The following is a 19,873-nucleotide window of genomic DNA, read 5'->3' as shown; positions in this document are numbered from 1 at the left end:
TTTTTGACTTCAGAGCTCCTTCTATGGCTTGCCTTTTAGGATTTCCTAACTCTGTTTCCTTGGGCGCTCTTAAAAAAATTGTGGCAAAATATACATACCAAAATTTACCGTTTTAACCATTTTTAATTGTACAGTTCAGTGGCATTAAGTGCATTCACTTTATTGTGCAGTGTCACTTCCTTTCTTCCAAACATTCTGTTGTTCCCACTTACCAAGACTACTCACCCCTCCTCCAACATGGCTAGTGTTTGCACCTCTCCAAACTTTTGTATCTGTTGTTTCTCTCTCTTTTTCTGGCTGCACCTGAGGCCTATGGGAGTTCCTGGGCCAGGGATTGAATCCCAGCTGCAGCTGCAACCCGTGCTGCTGCACCACAAGAGAACTCCTATAACATTTCTCTTACGTTGTGATCTTTTTTATATCTACCCACCAGGGCCTTACATAATCCCTGGAGTGACAGGTTCCCTTTCACGTGGACTTTTGGGCACTCATTCCATGCATCAAATATATCTAGATTGGTTCTAATTATGCATCATCCTTGGGAGAATTGAGAAAATAGTCACTTAGCTAATTGTATGTTTTCTGTGGTTCACACGAGGATCCCTGACTGAGAAAGACTGGTAGTAGGTCATCATTCCTATTTTACAGATGATAAAACTGAGAACCATCGCTTTGTCTCCAGGTGGCTTTTTTCCTGATTCATAGCACTGCTTTTTGTTTAGGCTAGGTCTGTCACCTAAATACATTATTTGCTATAGGGAAAACTATTTCCATCAGATGGGGCAAAGTTAAATTTGCAGTCTCTGTGTTTTCAGTTAGGTTTTTAGGTTTTCATGTCTTATCTTCCCTGCCGTCTTGCAGCAACAACAGGAGGAAATTGCTACTAAGAAACTCCGACTGACAAAGCCAAGTAAATCTGCAGCACTCCACATAGATTTGTGTAAGGCTACCTCCCCAGCAGATGCTTTGCAGTACCTGCTTCAGTTTGCCAGGAAGCCTGTTGAGGCAGAAAGCGTGGAAGGAGTGGTCAGGATTCTCTTGGAACATTATTACAAGGTAAGTTCTTGAGGTCCTGCTGTGAGGATGTATGGGAATATGTGTAAGAGTTGTATCATGTCTGAGAATGAATTAATATTTCAGAATAATTAAGAAGGTGTTCATTTAGCAGTGGTTTTTGTTTGTTTGTTTGTTTGTTTTGTCTTTCTAGGGCCACACTTTCGGCACAAGAAGTTCCCAGGCTAGGAGTCTCATCAGAGCTGTTGCTGCTGGCCTATGCCAGAGCCGTAGCAATGCCAAATCTGAGCCTCATCTGTGACCTACACCACAGTTCATGGCAGCGCTGGATCCTTAACCCACTGAGTGAGGCCAGGGATCGAACCTGAAACCTGGTGGTTCCTAGTCACATTCAATTCTGCTGCGCGATGATGGGAACTCCCATTTAGTAGTCTTATTACTGAGTGTCTTCTCTGTGCTAGACACTGTAGATACAGAGCTAAAAAAGATCCAGAAAGGTCCTGTCCTCAGAAGCTTTCAGTATTTAAATAGAAACAGATGTGAATGATAAAGTGCATGAAATTGCTAAGGATACGGAGAGTGCAGTGGAGCACAGAGGAGGAATTAACTTCTACCGCTGTCCTTCTGTAACCAGATTTGTCTCTCCTGCTGTTACGGCTTTAATTCAAGGCCCTCATATCTAACTGCAATAGCTCTCTCTCTCTTTTTTTTTTTTTTTAAACTTTCTTTCTTTTAGCTAAGTGGCATTTTATTTCTCTATTTTCATGGGTTAGAAGAAAACATCAATTCATGCATGAATAAATATAGGAAATATTTCAAACAAAATGAAATTCACAAAATATGTTTTTTCAGTTTTTATTTGTGAGATTTGAAGCAAAGAGACAAGAAATAATTTTCAAATATTTGAATCACAGATGAATTGGAGTTTTAAACCTTTAAACTTTAGTATTGGCAAAAAAAAGACCAATAAATAAATAAGTAAATAAACTTTAGTATGAAAGTTATTAATCTTTTAGAAAATAATCAACTATCAGATACCCATTCTTGGGATGAAGCAGTTATTAAATTAAATTTTGTCAAATTTACTCTTTTCCTGAAGTTTTTAGAAAGTATCATGATATTTTTCTCTAAATAGTTCAGTACATACAACTTTCTTTTTTTTTAATTTTATAGTGGTTTTTATTTATTTATTTATTTGTCTTTTCTAGAGCCACACTTGCGGCATATGGAGGTTCCCAAGCTAGGGATCCAATTGGAACTATAGCTGCTGGCCTACGCCAGAGCCACAGCAACATGGGATCCAAACCTCATCTTCGACCCACACCACAGCTCATGTTGATGCCAGATCCTTAACCCACTGAGTAAGGCCAGGGATCAAATGAGCAACCCCATGGTTCCTAGTTGGACTTGCCAACCACTGAGCCACGACGGGAACTCCTTATTTTTTCCATTGTAGTTGGTTTACAGTGTTCTGTCAATTTTCTACTATACAGCAAGGTGACCCAGTTATACATTCTTTTTTCTCACATTATCATGCTCCATCATGATATATACAGCAGGATCTCCTTGCTTATCTATTGCAAAGGCAATAGTCTGCATCTATTAACCCCAAGCTCCCAATCCATCCCTCTCCCTCCCCGTCCCCCTCGGCAACCACAAGCCTGTTCTCCAAGTCCATGATTTTCTTTTCTGTGGAAAGTTTCATTTGTGCCATATGTTAGATTCCAGGTATAAGTGACATCATATGGTATTTGTCTTTCTCTTTCTGACTTAATTTCACTCAGTATGAGAGTCTTTAGTTCCATTCATATTGCTGCAAATGGCATTATTTTGTTCTTTTCAATAAGTACATCTTAAGAAGGGACTTTTTAAAACACAAACCATTTAACCACTTCAAATACAATTAAGTTATTCCTTCATGTAATCTAACAAATAGTCGATATTCAGATTTCTCTAGTTGTTCCAAAAATATCTTGTTATAGTTTATTTGTTCATATCATAATGCAAACAGTGTCCACACATGGCATTTGCTCTTTTTGTTTATTTATTTATTTGGGCTGCATTTTTGGCATATGGAAGTTTCCAGGCCAGGGATTGAATCTGCGCTGCACCATCACCCTTTGCCATAGCTGCAGAAATACTGGATTCTTTTTTTTTTTTTTATTTTTTTTTATTTTTTGTCTTTTTGCTATTTCTTTGGGCTGCTCTCACGGCATATAGAGGTTCCCAGGCTAGGGGTCGAATTGGAGCTGTAGCTGCCAGCCTATGCCAGAGCCACAGCAATGCGGGATCCGAGCCGCTTCTGCAACCTACACCACAGCTCACGGCAACGCCGGATCGTTAACCCACTGAGCGAGGGCAGGGACCGAACCCGCAACCTCATGGTTCCTAGTCGGATTCGTTAACCACTGAGCCATGATGGGAACTCCAGAAATACTGGATTCTTTTTTTTTTTTGTCTTTTGTTGTTGTTGTTGCTATTTCTTGGGCCGCTCCCGTGGCATATGGAGGTTCCCAGGCTAGGGGTTGAATCGGAGCTGTAGCCACCGGCCTATGCCAGAGGCACAGCAACGCAGGATCCGAGCCGCGTCTGCAACCTACACCACAGCTCACGGCAACGCCGGATCGTTAACCCACTGAGCAAGGGCAGGGACCGAACCCGCAACCTCATGGTTCCTAGTTGGCTTCGTTAACCACTGCACCACGACGGGAACTCCCGAAATACTGGATTCTTAAAGCCACAGAGACAAGGTCTGATTCTTAACCCACTGCACCACAGTGGGAACTCCGTATTTGCTCTTTTTAAAATTTAGAACAACTTGGAATTCCCATTGTGGCGCAGTGGAAACGAATCTGACTTAGGAACCATGAGGTTATGGGTTTGATCCGTGGCCTCGATCAGTGGATTAAGGATCCAGTGTTGCCCTGAGATGTAGTGTAGGTCACAGACGTGGCTCAAATCTGGCATTGCTGTGGCTCTGGCGTAGGCCGGAAGCTACATCTCCGATTAGACCCCCTAGCCTGGGAACCCCCATATGCTGCAAGTGTGGCCCTGGAAAAGACAAAAGACCAAAAAAAAAAAAAAAATTTTAGAACAGCTTTAATTATCTTGGTGACATTGACCTGGTGAGCGAACTTGGTCGCTTGTTTTATTTATTTATTTATTTTTTGTCTTTTTGCCATTTCTTGGGCCGCTCCCACGGCATATGGAGGTTCCCAGGCTAGGGTCGAATCGGAGCTGTAGCTGCCAGCCTACGCCAGAGCCACAGCAACGTGGGATCCGAGCCAAGTCTGGGACCTACACCACAGCTCACGGCAACGCTGGATCATTAACCCACTGAGCAAGGGCAGGGATCGAACCCACAACCTCATGGTTCCTAGTCGGATTCGTTAACCACTGCGCCATGATGGGAACTCCTTGGTCGCTTGTTTTGTAAAATGTCTTGTTTTCTGAATTTGTTTAGTTCCTTGGTTAACTTGCTTCTTTATCTCCTGTATTTACTGTGAACTGGAAGTTAGATCTGTAGACTTTGTTAGATTGCAGGTAAGCATATTTTTGAGAATTTTAAGGATCTTTATAGACTACGATATGTACTTCATAGTGCGCCATCAGGAGGCATGTCTTGAAGTCCCATCTTTCTTCTTCTCTTTTTGTCTTTAGTCTCTCTTCTTTCTATAAACTACCTTTTTTTTTTTTTTTTTTTTTTTTCTTTTTGTATTTCTAGGGCTGCACCTGCTGCATGTGGAGGTTCCTGGGCTAGGGGTCCAATCGGAGCAGTAGCCACTGGCCTACGCCAGAGCCACAGCAATGCAGGATCCGAGCCTCGTCTGCAACCTACACCACATGTCATGGTGACGCCAGATCCTTAACCCACTGAGCAAGGCCAGGGATCAAACCTGCAACCTCATGGTTCCTGGTCGGATTTGTTTCTGCTGCACCACGACGGGAACTCCCTGTGTTTTTATTTTATTTTATTTTTTGTCTAGAAAGTAGAAGAATTTGAGTAAGGTATCCAGATGGAGAAAGAATGCCATTAGGTCAGATACTCTCTTATTCTTTTTTGATCCATTCTTGCCTCCCTCATAGGCGCTAGACTTAGTACTTTTGCTTTCTCTTCAGCTTCCTTGTGTTTGGAGATATGTAACTCCATTCCAGACCATTGAAAGGCCATATAGCTCTTTTCTTATCCTCTCTTACTGCAAAATTAGGATATTTGACTAGTCTACTGTCTTTGAAAGACAATTACTTCATTCCATGATGCTATCTCAGTGACTTAAGTCCATTAAGAATTGGCTTTTATTTATATTCATAACCGAACTTGGTGTCTCCCTTCATTCTCCAGTCTGCTTTATATCAGGAAGTGTACGACTGTCATTATACACCCTTAAATCAGAAACCCAAGGAAGATCCTTTTTTTTTTTTTTTTGCCTTTTCTAGGGCTGCTCCTGTGGCATATGGAGGTTCCCAGGCTAGGGGTTGAATTGGAGCCGCAGCTCCTGGCCACAGCCACAGCCACAGCACATGGCATCTGAGCCGCGTCTTTGACCTACACCACAGCTCACGGCAACACCAGATCCTTAACCTACTGAGCAAGGTTAGGGGTTGAACCTGCAACCTCATGGTTCCTAGTCAGATTCGTTAACTGTTGAGCCACGATGGGAACTCCAAAAACCCAAGGAAGATCCTTTATACCACCCTCATCCTTTCCTCTCTCCATATTCCTTTCCTCATTAAATCTTACTGATTTTGCCTTATAAATAACTTATGCGTCCATCTTTGTTTCCGTTATTACCCCAGTAATATAAGTAACTATTTAAAACACTTGGGAGTTCCCGTTGTGCTGCAGTGGAAACGAATCTGACAAGGAACCATGAGGTTGTGGGTTTGATCCCTGGCCTCACTGTAGTGGTTAAGGATCCAGCGTTGCCATGAGCTGTGGTGTAGGTTGCAGGTGCGGCTCAGATCTGATGTAGCTGTGGCGTAGGCCAGATGCTGTAGCTCCGATTAGACTCCTAGCTTGGGAACATCCATATACTGTGGGTCTGGCCCTAAACAGCAAAAACAAACAAAAAACCTTTATTATGCACTGTAATATATAAAGACGAATACATAGAAAATCCTGATATGACCTGTTGATTAATGATCAGTATATAACTACCATCCAGATCAAGAAATGGAATATAAACAGCTTCCCATAGGACTTCTCAAAACTCCTTCTAATTATTTTTACCCCATTTCCCAAAGATAACCACCACTCTCCTGACTTTTAGAGTAATAACTTCCTTTTTTTTTTTTTTTTTTTTACCCTTTAAACTTGTACTAATACAACCTACTTACTCTCCCTGACTGCCTCCCTCCCTCCTTTCAGCTTCATACAATTAGAGAATACTGTATTTATCTTTTCTTTGGCTTTTTAGGGCTGCACCCTTGGCATATGGAGGTTCCCCAGCTAGGTATCAAATTGGAGCTGCAGCTGTTGGCCTATGCTGAATCTGAGCCATGTATGTGACCTGCACAACAGGTCAGAGCAATGCCAGATCCTTAATCCACTGAGCAAGGCCAGGGATCAATCCCTCATCCTCATGGATACTAGTTGGGTTTGTTACCACTGAGCCACAATGGGAACTCCTATCTTAACTATTCTTGGTCTTTTAATTTCTTTATAAATTTGTTTATTTGTGTATTTATTTATTTATTTATTGTCTTTTTAGGGCCACACCTGTGGCATATGGAGGTTCCCAGGCTGGGGGTCTAATTGGAGCTGTTGCTGCTGGCCTATGCCAGAGCCACAGCAACCTGGGATCCGAGCCACATTGTGACCTACACCATGGCTCACAGCAATGCCAGATCCTTAACCCACTGATTGAGGCCAGGGATCAAATCCCCATTCTCATGGATATTAGTCAGATCCTTAACCCTCGGAGCCAGAACGGGAACTCCTCTTTATAAATTTTTAAATAGCTTGTGAAAAACAAAACAAAACAAAACCAAAACAACAAACAAAAAAAGGAGTTCCCATTGTGGTGCAGCAGAAATGAATCCGACTGGTATCCTTGAGAATGCAGGTTCGATTCCTGGCCTCTCTGTGTGGGTTAAGGATCTGGCATTGCTGAGAAGTGCAGTGCAGGTCGAAGATGCAGCTTGGATCCTGCATTGCTGTGGCTGTTGTGTAGGCCAGCAGCTGCAGCTCTTATTTGACCCTAGCCCAAGAATTTCCATATGTGGCGGGTGCAGCCCTAAAAAAAGAAAATGGCATGTTCCTTTGTGTCTTTGGGGGAAATTTCTCACCATAGGAATCTTGGTTCAAATTAGAGACCACCTTCTAATATTGAAACTAAAAGGGCCAGACTCTTTTCTTAGTCTTTCTTGCACCAGGGCCCCAGGCTCAGGCACAGGCCCTAGACTCAGCCAATGAGACTCACCTCTGCCAGACTACTAATCAGGATCTGGTGATCCAAAACAGGTAGAGTAAAAACTTCTTTCTGGTGAAAGCATCGGTGGCTGCAGTACCCAGTTTTCAGGGCCTCCAGAAGCCATGGTGCTGACAGCAATGTTGGTGATGCAAGTTGCTGCAACTCATGTCTAATGTGACTGCACAGCGGAGGGAAGGTATTTTTAAGCCCCAAAGCTCACACTTGGTTAGAAGTTAACGACATCAAGAAGGCGTAAAAATACTCCCCTTCACTTTGCAGTATTTGGGTGTAACATACAGATTGAGAAAAACTTTCTTCCCAAAGCATGTAAAGTTAATTTTTCAGAAATAAAGCTTTAGAATACTTGGATCATTGAATCTTTTTTGAGATGTTAGTTTCCCATGTTCCTCTTTGTTGATTAACTGAGAATAGAGCATCTGAAGTATGCTCAGCTTTAGGAATTCCCATTGTGGCTCAGTGGAAATGAATCTGACTAGTATCCATGAAATGCGGGTTCGATCCCTGGCTTCACTCAGTGAGTTAGGGATCCAGTGTTGCCGTGAGCTGTGGTGTAGGTTGCAGACGTGGCTCAGATCTGGCATTTCTGTGGTTGTGACGTTGGCTGGCAGCTGTAGCTCTGATTTGACCCCTAGCCTGGGAACGTCTATATGCCATGAGTGTGGCCCTAAAAAGCAAATAAATAAATAAAAATACAGTATCAACAACTTCAGATTTCAAAACCAATCTTATGGTTACCATAGGGGAAACCCTGGGTCGGGGGAGAGGAATTGGGAGGATGAGAGTAGATAATATATTAAATAGGTAATTAACAAGAGCCTACTGGTTAGCTCAGGGAAATCCACTCAATAGTTTGTAATAACCTATGTGGGAAAAAAAGAGTGGATATATACAACTGATTCACTTTGCTGTACACCTGAAACTAATACATTGTAAGTCAACTGTACTCCAATTAAAAAAAAAAAGGTAACAGCTTTTTCTGTTTCAGGAGAATGATCCATCTGTACGACTGAAAATTGCGTCACTGTTGGGTTTACTGTCAAAGACTGCAGGATTTTCACCAGACTGCATTATGGATGATGCCATAAACATTTTGCAGAATGAAAGTAAGTTGCGATTTAAAAGCTGTGTAGTCAGAAGAGAAATCTTTCGTTCCTCTTATATAGAATTTAGAACAAAATTTTGTGTTGGTAGTTGCTGAAAAGGAATTTGAGGATGATTCAACAAAACCTTGTGTATATATTTACATTAGAGTTAAAATAGAGGTTGGTCTCTAGATATCATTTATTGACTCTACCGAGTGCTGTCTACCTAAGGTAGTTTATACATGATATAAAATAGATACTGTTCTCCCTGTTTTATAGGTGGGGCAGATGAAGCTTACAGACGTTAACTAACTTGTTCAGGGTTGTGTGATATGTGACAGTGGTTTTGTTGACTGTGCCTACTACTAACTCAGAGAAACTCTGAGAGACGCTGCACTGGTCCTGGGGCCCCTCACCATTTAGTTCCCATGAAAGAGACATCTCCCAGGTCTCACAGGTTGTTGCCTTTTCTGTTTATTCCTTGTTGATGCCCGCTAAAATAATTCTCAGTGTTTAGGTAAAAAGGAAAACTGTTCCCCCTTAAATTTTTTTTTTTATTATTTATCTGGTTTTATGTACAAGATTCTTTTGTAGAGTTAGTGCCTCAGTTGCCTTGATATTATTCTAAAATAAAAAGAAATCCTTTGCTGTGTGTCTGAAAGTATTGTAATTTTGTTTGAATTGGTTGTAGTTTCAAAGAAGAGTTTTATTTCATTTAGGGTATACATATTTCAAAAATTATTATTTAAATACTAGACAACGTTTAGACTATAAATTTAAGAGGCTGTAAGAGTAATAAAGGGCCAATGAACTCAAGAGACAATCTAGGAGTTCCCATCGTGGCTCAGTGGTTAACGAATCCAACCAGGAACCATGAGGTTGCAGGTTCAATTCCTGGCCTTTCTCAGTGGTTTAAAGATCTGGTGTTGCCATGAGCTGTAGTGTAGGTTGCAGACACAGCTTGGATTATGGCTGTGGTGTAGGCTGGTGGCTACAGCTCCGATTTGACCCCTAGCCTGGGAACCTCCATATGCCATGGGTGCAGCCCTAGAAAAGACAAAAAGACAGAAAAAAAAAAAAGAAAGAAAAGAAATCTAAATTCACTTGTACAACTGTTTAATGACAGCAGATACCTTATATGTGTGGTCCATTGGTTGAAGAGAACTTTTTATTTTGTTAGAAAGAACTTCACATTAAAATTTTGCTTGTGTTCAGTTTTGACCCCAAACTTTTAATTCATAGGAAACAATAGAAATATCTTAAAAATTTTTTTTGAGAGAGGAATCTTTTTTAATGAAATGCCAATGTAATGACATAAAAAAGAAATTTTAAAAATATTCCTACTACTATAAAACAATATGTTTTACATATTACCTTTTACTTCTGTAAGTTTTATAAAATTGTCTAATTCCTTCATTTTGCCGATGACAGATCCAGAGAGATTGCCTGAGCTGAAGTGAGTTCATTCAGCTAAGTAACAGTGGGACTGAGAACTTAGTGCAGTGCTCTTTCTTATAGATCATTGTTTAACGAAAAACGCTTTACCTCTAAAATAGAAACATTACAAGAGAGGGAGAGAGTTAACTTTGATTCAAACCTCATCCTAGCCAAATTACACAATAATCCTGAAAATAGATGTTTTACTTTTTGTTAAGAATTTTCATGTTTCTTACTTAATTGTCTCTAAGAGATTTGACCTAGGTCTCTTCATGGTTTCCTGTTCCTGGCCTACCTAGGTTCACAGAAGCTAGAACTGGAAGGGGCCATTAGTAGATAGTTCAAGCCCCTTTTTTCAGAGCTTAGGAACATGAACTCCGGGGAAGTAAATTACTGCTAAAGTCACTCTGTATTTGTGGCTTAGAATTAAGAGTTTCCCAATTATTAGTGTAGTATCCATTTCCAAATTCAAGAGTGTGGTCCACACTTTTGACCAGAAATCTTTCATTTCACTTCATCGAAGGTATGGGTTTTATAAATCCTTGGTGCTTGCTGGGCACTTTCAGAGTGTTAAATTTATCTGCTTCTTCAGTACATATTATACTGCTAATCATAACACAGCTTGTTTTAGAGGCGGTATAATTAAAATACTGTGGGAGTGGAGAAGAGAATGGGATCGGTGCTGACTGGTGGGCTCTAGAAAATCTTAGTGGAGAGGTAGACTTGCACAGTCCAAATCCTCCAAATTTGGAGAATAGTACTGCCAAGAAGAAGGACATTATGATAAAGGAGGACTTGGAAAGTGTAAGATATGTTTGAAGAACTGAATTGTTTCATGAGAGGTCAGAAGGAGATAAGGGACTTTTGGAAGAAAAACATTGGTGAAATGTTTTGAAGCCAAAGTGTAAGTAGTCTTGATTGCTGAGGATTTAAATGTTATTTTGTGGGCAGTGGAACCATGTGAAGTTGTTTTGAACAAGGCATGAAATGATCAAGTCTATATTAGAATGATAATTTTGTTGCGTGAATTGGCTTTGACGAACTGGGTGATATAGAGAAGAGGTGTTGAGGATTCCTTTGTTCATGTGGCAGTGTCCCTCCAGTGTGGTAATAACGTAGTCTGGAGCTCAGGAGAGATACCAGGGTTTAAGATTTAGATTGGATTCGTGATTTATCTGAGGCAAGTTAAGTTCAAAGATGTTTAGCTAGCTTTTCATGGTAGTAATACAGAATCATTATTTTGAAGAAATAAATTACAGGGCAAGTGGTATTGTTGGAGATTTTTTCACCTCTCTTCTGTTTTCTCTTTTTGTGGCTTCTATTGGAGACTTTTCTTGATGACCCTTGGCTTTGCATTTAAATTTAAGATGAGGCACTACAAAGGCGATTGGTAGTTCTCTGTGAATGGATGGGGCTTGTCAACTAGTATCCTCCACTCTATATGATCCTCCATGTCTCTGGAGGACTTTTGAAGGTTAGTGTCCTTTGCTGTTTTTCTGTGGGGCCCATCAGCTTTTCCAGTTAGAAGTTTATGACTCTCCTGCTAGGAAGACAGAGGCTGGCTGCCAAGTTTTTTGGCCTTAGCTTAAAGGGGCTGAAAAGAGGGAGGGAGTCTCATTTTCAGTATGTTGTATGTTGATTGTCTCTCTCTCTCTGTCTTTTTTTTTTTTTAATAATGTTTTGTGTTTTTTTTTCATTATAGCTGGTTTACAGTGTTCTGTCAATTTTCTACTGTATAGCATGGTGACCCACTTACACATACATGTATAGATTCTTTTTTCTCACATTAGCATGCTCCATCATAAATGACTAGATATAGTTCTCAGGGCTACACAGCAGGATCTCATTGCTTATCCATTGCAAAGGCAATAGTCTGTATCTATGAACCCCAAGTTCCCCAACTCCCCGCCCCTCCCTGGCAACCACAAGTCTATTCTCCAAGTCCAGGATTTTCTTTTCTGTGGAAAGGTTCATTTGTGCCATATATTAGATTCCAGGTATAAGTGATATCATATGGTTTTTGTCTTTCTCTTTCTGACTTACTTAGTATGAGAGTCTCTAGTTCCATCCATGTTGCTACAAATGGCATTATTTTATTCTTTCTTATGGCTGAGTAGTATTCCATTGTGCATATATACGACATCTTCTTAATCCAGTCATCTGTCGATGGACATTTAGGTTGTTTCCATGTCTTGGCTGTTGTGAATAGTGCTGCAGTGAACCTGCGGGTGCATGTGTCTTTTTCAAGGCGTGCTTTGTCCGGATATATTCCCAAGAGTGGGACTGCTGGGTCATATAGTAGTTCTATGTATAGTTTTCTTTTTCTTTTTTTTTTTTTTTTTTTTTGTCTTTTTGTTATTTCTTGGGCCGCTCCCGTGGCATATGGAGGTTCCCAGGCTAGGGGTCGAATCAGAGCTGTAGCCACCGGCCTACACCAGAGCCACAGCAACTCGGGATCCGAGCTGCGTCTGCAACCTACACCACAGCTCACGGCACACCACAGCTCACGGCAATGCCGGATCGTTAACCCACTGAGCAAGGGCGGGGACCAAACCCGCAACCTCATGGTTCCTAGTTGGATTCATTAACCACTGTGCCACGACGGGAACTCCGTGTATCGTTTTCTAAGGTAACTCCATACTGTTCTCCACAGTGGTTGTACCAGCTTACATTCCCACTAACAGCGCAGGAGGGTTCCCTTTTCTCCACACCCCCTCCAATATTTGTTATTTGTGGACTTACTAATGATGGCCATTCTGACTGGCGTGAGGTGGTATCTTATGGTAGTTTTGATTTGCATTTCTCTAATAATCAGTGATATTGAGCATCTTTTCATGTGCTTGTTGGCCATCTGTATATCTTCCTTGGAGAAATGTCTATTCAGGTCTTTTGCCTGTTTTTCAATTGGGTTGTTGGCTTTGTTGCTATTGAGTTGTATAAGTTGTTTATATATTTGAGAGATTAAGCCCTTGTCCATTGCATCATTTGAAAGAATTTTCTCCCATTCTGTAAGTTGTCTTTTTGGTTTCTTTTTGGTTTCCTTTGCTGTGCAAAAGCTTGTTGGTTTGATTAGGTCCCATTGGTTAATTGTTGCTTTTATTTCTGTTGCTTTTGGAGACTGACCTGAGAAAACAATTTGTAAGGTTGATGTCAGAGAATGTTTTCCCCGTGTTCTCTTCCAGGAGTTTGATGGTGTCTTGTCTTATATTTAAGTCTCTCAGCCATTTTGAGTTTATTTTTGTGCATGGTGTGAGGGTGTGTTCTAGTTTCACTGATTTGCATGCAGCTGTCTGGGTTTCCCAGCAGTACCTACTGAAAAGACTGTCTTTTTCCCATTTTATGTTCTTGCCTCCTTTGTCAAAGATTAATTGAGTGTAGGTGTCTGGATTTATTTCCGGGTTCTCTATTCTGTTCCATTGGTCTGTCTGTCTGTTTTGGGACCAGTACCACACTGTTTTGATGACTATGGCTTTGGCTTTGTAATATTGCCTGAAGTGTGGGAGAGTTACGCCTCCTGCTTGGTTTTTGTTCCTCAGGATTGCTTTGGCAATTCTGGGTGTTTTGTTGTTCCATATCAATTTTTGGACTGTTTGTTCTCATTTTGTGAAAATGTCATAGGTAATTTGATAGGGATTGTATTGAATCTGTAGATTGCTTTGGGTAGTATGGCCATTTTTACAGTATTGATTTTTCCAATCCAGAAACATGGAATATCTTTCCATTTCTTTACATCTTTGATTTCTTTGATTAAAGTTTTATAGTTCTCGGCATATAGGTCCTTTATCTCTTTGGTCAGGTGTATTCCGAGGTATTTGATTTTGTGAGGTGCAATTTTAAAAGGTATCGTATTTTTGTATTTCTTTTCTAATATTTCATTGCTGGTAGAAATGCAACTGACTTCTGAATGTTAATCTTAAATCCTGCTACTTTGCTGAATTTATTAATCAGTTCAAGCAGTTTTTGGGTTGAGTCCTTAGGGTTTTCTATGTATAGTATCATGTCGTCTGCATACAGTAACAGTTTTATCTCTTCTCTTCCTATATGGATGCCTTTTATTTCTCTTGTTTGTCTAATTGCTGTGGCTAGGACTTCCAAAACTATGTTGAAGAGCAGTGGTGAGAGTGGACATCCCTGTCTTGTTCCAGATTTGAGTGAGAAGGCTTTCAGTTTTTCCCCATTGAGTATTATATTTGCTGTGAAAGCTTCAATTTGTAAAAAAATGCAGTATCTGCAAGGTGCAATAAAGTGAAGTACAATAAAACAAAGTATGCCTGTACGTGGTTACTAATATAAAAATGATTTTCTGAATGCCGCCTAAATCCTCTTGTATGCCATTAGCATTACAAGAACTATATTTTGGAACAGGGAAGAGAATTTAGGTGATAAAGAGAATCTGGCTAAAATGGGTGATAGTGATTTATTTAGAATTTGTTGTTTGCCCATTTACTAAGCATTCACTGAGCATGTAATGAGTCATGCTAGATTCCGAGAATACACAGGTGAATAAAACAGTCCTTGCTTAAAAGCCTTTTAGTCTCCTAGTTTAGTCTGATATGAAAATAAGTGTAGGAAGGTGTTACAGCTGATGTAGAGGCTGCAGTGGAAGCATAAAGGAGGAAACAGTTCTTCTGGGGAAGAAGGAAAAAGCACCATACAGAGGTGACGCTTCAGGATTAGTAGGTGCTCTCTGGGGAGTGGGATTGAGGAGTTGGATATAGGCATACTAAGTAGAGAAATTGGCCTGAGCAGAGATAGGGGAACATAAAATCATATATAGTTGGGAAAAAAAGGTGCTGGAGGAGACATGAAAGAGATGAGGCTAGAAAGATAGCCAGGGCTAGACCTCATGGACTGGTGTGTATGTATGTATGCTTCACTAAGGAATTTAGACTTTCTTTTGAAGGCAGGGAAAACCCTTGAATTGATCAAGCGCTATGCCCCGTCCTGTGGAGGGCTCAAAGTTTTAGACATGATCCCTTTAGGAATGTAACTTTTAGGTAAGGGGACTCAGAGATGAAAGATTAGAAACCAGCTGACAAAAATCTTTTTTTTTTTCTTTTGTCTTTTGTCTTTTTTGTTGTTGTTGTTGCTATTTCTTGGGCCGCTCCTGCGGCCTATGGAGGTTCCCGGGCTAGGGGTTGAATCGGAGCTGTAGCCACCGGCCTACGCCAGAGCCACAGCAACTCGGGATCCAAGCCACGTCTGCAACCTACACCACAGCTCACGGCAACGCCGGATCATTAACCCACTGAGCAAGGGCAGGGACCAAACCCGCAACCTCATGGTTCTTAGTCGGATTCGTTAACCACTGCGCCACGACGGGAACTCCTGACAAAAATCTTTATTCTTTACTCAAGTAAATGTAGTTTCTGCAATGATCTCTTTTTGAAATTCTACAACCCAACTTTGCGTCTTCCTTTCTAGAGTCTCATCAAGTCCTAGCTCAACTCTTGGACACTTTGCTTGCAATTGGTACTAAACTCCCAGAGAATCAAGCTGTCCAGATGCGATTAGTTGATGTAGCCTGCAAGGTAAGACTGTAACGGTTAGACACAGGATTGTTGCTTTCTTTCTTTCTTTTTTTATAATTTTTTTTATTTTCCCACTGTACAGCAAGGGGGTCAGGTTATCCTTACATGTACACATTACAATTACATTTTTTCCCCCATTTTTATTATTACTTTTTTTTATAATTTTTTTTTTATTTTCGAATTGTTGCTTTCTTTAACAGTTCTACATTATCTGGAGAGGTGATATGAGCTATAAGATCGGCTTACCTCCATCCTGAATCTGTAACAGAAATGCCAAGGACTCTTAATGGTTTTAACAGTTGCCTCATTTTTTTGTTTCTTGATGTTTAATTAGGAATAAAGTTGAATAACTTGTTATAAAATGAACTTCCTCATCCTCTTCCCAAAAGATATGTAATGAAAATAATTATAGGAGCTACCTTGCATTCTGTACCTAATATATGCACTCTGTTTATTATGGTAATTTATACCTATTTTTTCGTTTGTTTCTTATAGTCCTTTAGGGAAGTACTGTTGTCCTCTTTTACTAAGGTGGGAATTGAGTTTCAGGGAGTTTAATTTGCCCAAGTTTTCACAATTAGGAAGTTGAAGAACCAGGGAATAAACTATGTTTTTTCTGATTCCAAAGCCCATATTCTTTTTATTATGCTTTTCTGCTGCAATAAACAGACCAAGTGGACACAAGGGCTTGGGAAATTTTGTATTATAAAATTATAATAATAAATATTATATATAAGTTATAAAAAAATGCATACACATTAGTTGTGTCTTTTGATTTCATTTGAAACTTTTGCTGTCTTTTGTGCATAACACCAGCTCCTAAATCGTGTGGAATTGGTCTGTTAATCTTTTTGATAGATTTATTTATTTATTTATTTATTAGTAATTTAATTTATTAAAAAACTTTTTTTTTTTTCTTTTTACAGCTGCAACTGCAGCATATGTGAGTTCCCAGGCTAGGTGTTGAATTGGAGCTGCAGCTGCAGGCCTATTCCACAGCCACAGCTCCTAGCTGCGTCTGTGACCTGTGCTGCAGCTTGTGGCAATGCTGGATCCTTAACCCACTGGGTTAAGCCAGTGATCAAACACACATTGTCATGGACACTGTGTTGGGTTCTTAACCAATTGAGCCACAACGGGAACTCCAATTTATTTTTTAAAATTTAAAAATTTTTATTAGAGTATAGTTGATTTACAGTATTGTGCCAATTTCTGCTGTTCAACAAAGTGACTCAGTCATACATAGATATACATTCCTTTTCTTATGTTATCTTCCTTGATAAATTTATTTTGAGAATATAAGAAGACAAGTATGTTTCAATTGTGGAAGGCTTATATTCATGGAATTAGAAAGCTATTTCTGGAGTTCCTGTCATGATGCAGCCGAAACGAATCCGACTAGGAACCATGAGGTTGTGGGTTCGATCTCTGGCCTCGAAGAGATCGAGGATTAAGGATCTGGTGTTGCTGTGAGCTGTGGTGTAGGTTGAAGATGCGCTCGGATCTGGCGTTGCTTTGGCCCTGGTGTAGGCCAGCAGCTATAGCTCCAATTCAACCCCTAGCCTGGGAACTTCCATATGCCATGGGTGCGGCCCTAAAAAGCAGAATAAATGAATAAATAAATAAATAATAAAAATTAAAAAAAAAAAGAAAGCTATTTCTGAACTCCACGAAAGAGTGTATCATTTATCTTAATAACAGCAACAAACAAGTCCAAAACACTTTGAAAATATTAAGTGCTTAAGTGGAAAAAACTAGGGATCATTTGTCTGAAAGAGTAAGTGACTCTCCCATGTGAAAGAATGTATGTGTCTGTGAGGCTGTGCTTGTGAGAGAGGTATGGTACTCAGGGAGTTGTTCCCCTTGAAATAACGATTTCTTTTTTTTTTTTTTTTTTATTCAATGAATTTATCACATCTGTTGGAAGTAATGATTTCTTAAATTTATTTTAAGTAAACCTTTTATTTAAAAATTTTAAAAATGGAAATTTGGAAAGATACTAAAAAGTATAAAGAGAGAATTACACTCATTATTCATTAGCTAAAGGCAGCCATTATTGTTAGCCTTTTGATGTCTGTATTCTGATTTTTTTCTGGTATACAGATTGTTTACTTTCCTTTTTCTTTTTTTTTTTTTTTTTTTTTGCCATTTCTTGGGCTGCTCCCACAGCATATGGAGGTTCCCAGGCTAGGGGTTGAATCGGAGCTGCACCCGCCAGCCTACGCCTACGCCAGAGCCACAGTAACGCGGGATCCGAGCCGTGTCTGCAACCTGCACCACAGCTCATGGCAACGCCGGATCCTTGACCCACTGAGCAACACCAGGGATAAAACCCACAACCTCATGGTTCCTAGTTGGATTCATTAACCACTGAGCCATGACGGGAACTCCTACTTTTCTTTTTACACACAAAACTGTTATCAGGGTTCCATTCGTGGCTCAGTGGTTAAGGAACCTGACCATTATCCATGAGGACTCAGGTTCAATCCCCGGCCTTGCTTAGTGGATTAAGGATCTGGAGTTGCCAGGAGCTGTGGTGTAGGTAGCAGAAGCGGCTTGGATCCCACATTGCTGTGGTTGTGGCACAGGCCGACAGCTGTGGCTTCAATTCATTTGACCCATACCCTGGGAACCTCCATATGCTATGGGTATGGCCCTCAAAAGACAAAAAAAAAAAAAAAACCCAAAAAACAACTGTAGTCAAATTCCGTGTTCAGGTTTGCATTTTACTTTTTCACTAACATTATAACAAAAGAATTTTCCTTATCTTGTAAATGTTTTATAAATATTTTTAATGGATGCATATTTTGCCCAATAATTAAATCGAGTTTGTCCTATCCATTTTGTTATTGGACATTGATATTGTAGCCATTGTTTAAAAATTGTTAAGTAATACTGCAGTGAACATGGTTAGTATAAAATACTTTCTGTATTTAGGGTTATTTCCTAAGCTTAGATTGTCACAAGTAGAATTACTGGATGAAAGCATTTAGAGGTTTTTTTTTTTTTTTTTTTTAAGGATCTTGATACTTTTGGCCAAATTATTTTCCAAAGTGTTCCAGTTTATATGCCCATCAGCAGTGAATGAGGAGTCCACTTGTGACTGAGCAGGTTAAGGAGCTGGTGGTGTCACTGCTGTGGTTTGCATTGCTGCTGTTTGTGTGTTTGATCTCTGGCCTAGGAACTTCCACATGCTATGGGTGTAGCCAAAAAAAAATATATGAGAGTGCCTAATTTACTGTATCACTCTAGCATTGATTATTAATTTTTAAAAACAATAGGTGAAGTGTTAATTTGGCAGGAGGAAAATAGTGTTTTATTTTTTTTTAATTTCCTTCTTAAAAGATTACTCGCGATCCCTATCAAATTACCGATGACATTTTTCACAGAACTAGAACAAAATATTTTAAAATTTGTATGGAAACACATAAGGCCCTGAATAGCCACAGCAGTATTGAAAAAGAAAAATGAAACTGTAGGAATCAGGTTCCCTGACTTCAGACTATACTACAAAGCCACACTCATCAAAACAGTATGGTACTGACACAAAAACAGAAATATAAATCAGTGGAATAGGATAGAAAGCCTGGAATTAAACCCAAGCATCAATGGTCAACCAGTCTATGACAAAGGAGGCAAGAATATGCAGTGAAGAAAAGACAGTCTCTTCAGTAATTGGGGAAACTCGACAGCTACATGTAAAAGAATAGAATTAGAACGTTGTTTAACATCACACACAAAAAATAAACTCAAAATGGATTAGAGACCTAAACAGAGTTCCTGTTGTGCCTCAGAGGTAACGAACTGGACTAGTATTCATGAGGACACAGGTTTGATCCCTGGCCTCACTCAGTGGATTAAGGATCCTGTGATGCTGTGAGCTGCAGTGTAGGCTGCAGATACAGCTCAGATCTGGCGTTGCTGTGGCTGTGGTGTAGGCCAGCAGCTGCAGCTCCAATTTGATCCTAGCTTGAGAACTTCCATACACCATGGGTGTGGCCCTAAAAAGACAACAACAACAACAACAAAAGAAGACCTAAACATGAGGCCAGGTAGTAGAAAACTCCTAGAGGAAAACATAGGCAGAACATTTTGACATAAACTGCAGCAACATCTTATTTGATCCATCTTCTAGAATAATGACAATAAAAACAAAAACAAACCAATGGGACCTAATTAAACTCCAAGCTTTTGCGCAGCAAAGGAAACCATAAAAAAAAAAAAGAAAAGAAAAGAAAAGACAACCCACAGAATGGTGGAACATCTTTGCAAACTATGCAACCAACAAGGGCCTGTCTCCAGAATACACAAACAATTCATATAGCTCAACAAGAAAAAACAAACAGCCCAATTGAAAAATGGACAGATGGGCAGA

At 39.9% G+C, this 19,873-nt stretch overlaps 2 protein-coding genes across 4 annotated transcripts in view; both read left to right on the top strand.

Moving 5' to 3' along the window:
* LOC100511652 (glycerophosphodiester phosphodiesterase domain-containing protein 4) overlaps positions 1–19,873 on the top strand; it is an 882,168-nt gene that overhangs the window by 113,711 nt on the left and 748,584 nt on the right. The gene's annotated exons all lie outside the window — the stretch shown is intronic.
* The window catches only part of INTS4 (integrator complex subunit 4), a 121,943-nt gene that overhangs the window by 1,866 nt on the left and 100,204 nt on the right, over positions 1–19,873 (top strand). For all 3 annotated transcript variants that reach the window (XR_014814762.1, XR_014814763.1, XM_084975421.1), the window contains exons 2-4: positions 862–1,056; positions 8,434–8,551; positions 15,392–15,498. Coding sequence is in view for 1 of the 3 variants with exons in the window: in XM_084975421.1 (XP_084831547.1) it covers positions 862–1,056; positions 8,434–8,551; positions 15,392–15,498 (420 nt within the window). In the remaining 2 variants the exon portion in view is untranslated. The remainder of the gene's footprint in view (positions 1–861; positions 1,057–8,433; positions 8,552–15,391; positions 15,499–19,873) is intronic.

Source organism: Sus scrofa, chromosome 9 (assembly GCF_054392235.1).
Source record: "Sus scrofa isolate SSC_HxYL_T2T_F1_AM1 chromosome 9, Sscrofa_HxYL_maternal_Yorkshire_Landrace_v2.0, whole genome shotgun sequence".
Classification (NCBI taxonomy): Eukaryota; Metazoa; Chordata; class Mammalia; order Artiodactyla; family Suidae; genus Sus; species Sus scrofa.
The sequence above is the reverse complement of the archived record's forward strand: the minus strand, read 5'-3'. Positions and strand labels throughout refer to the sequence as shown.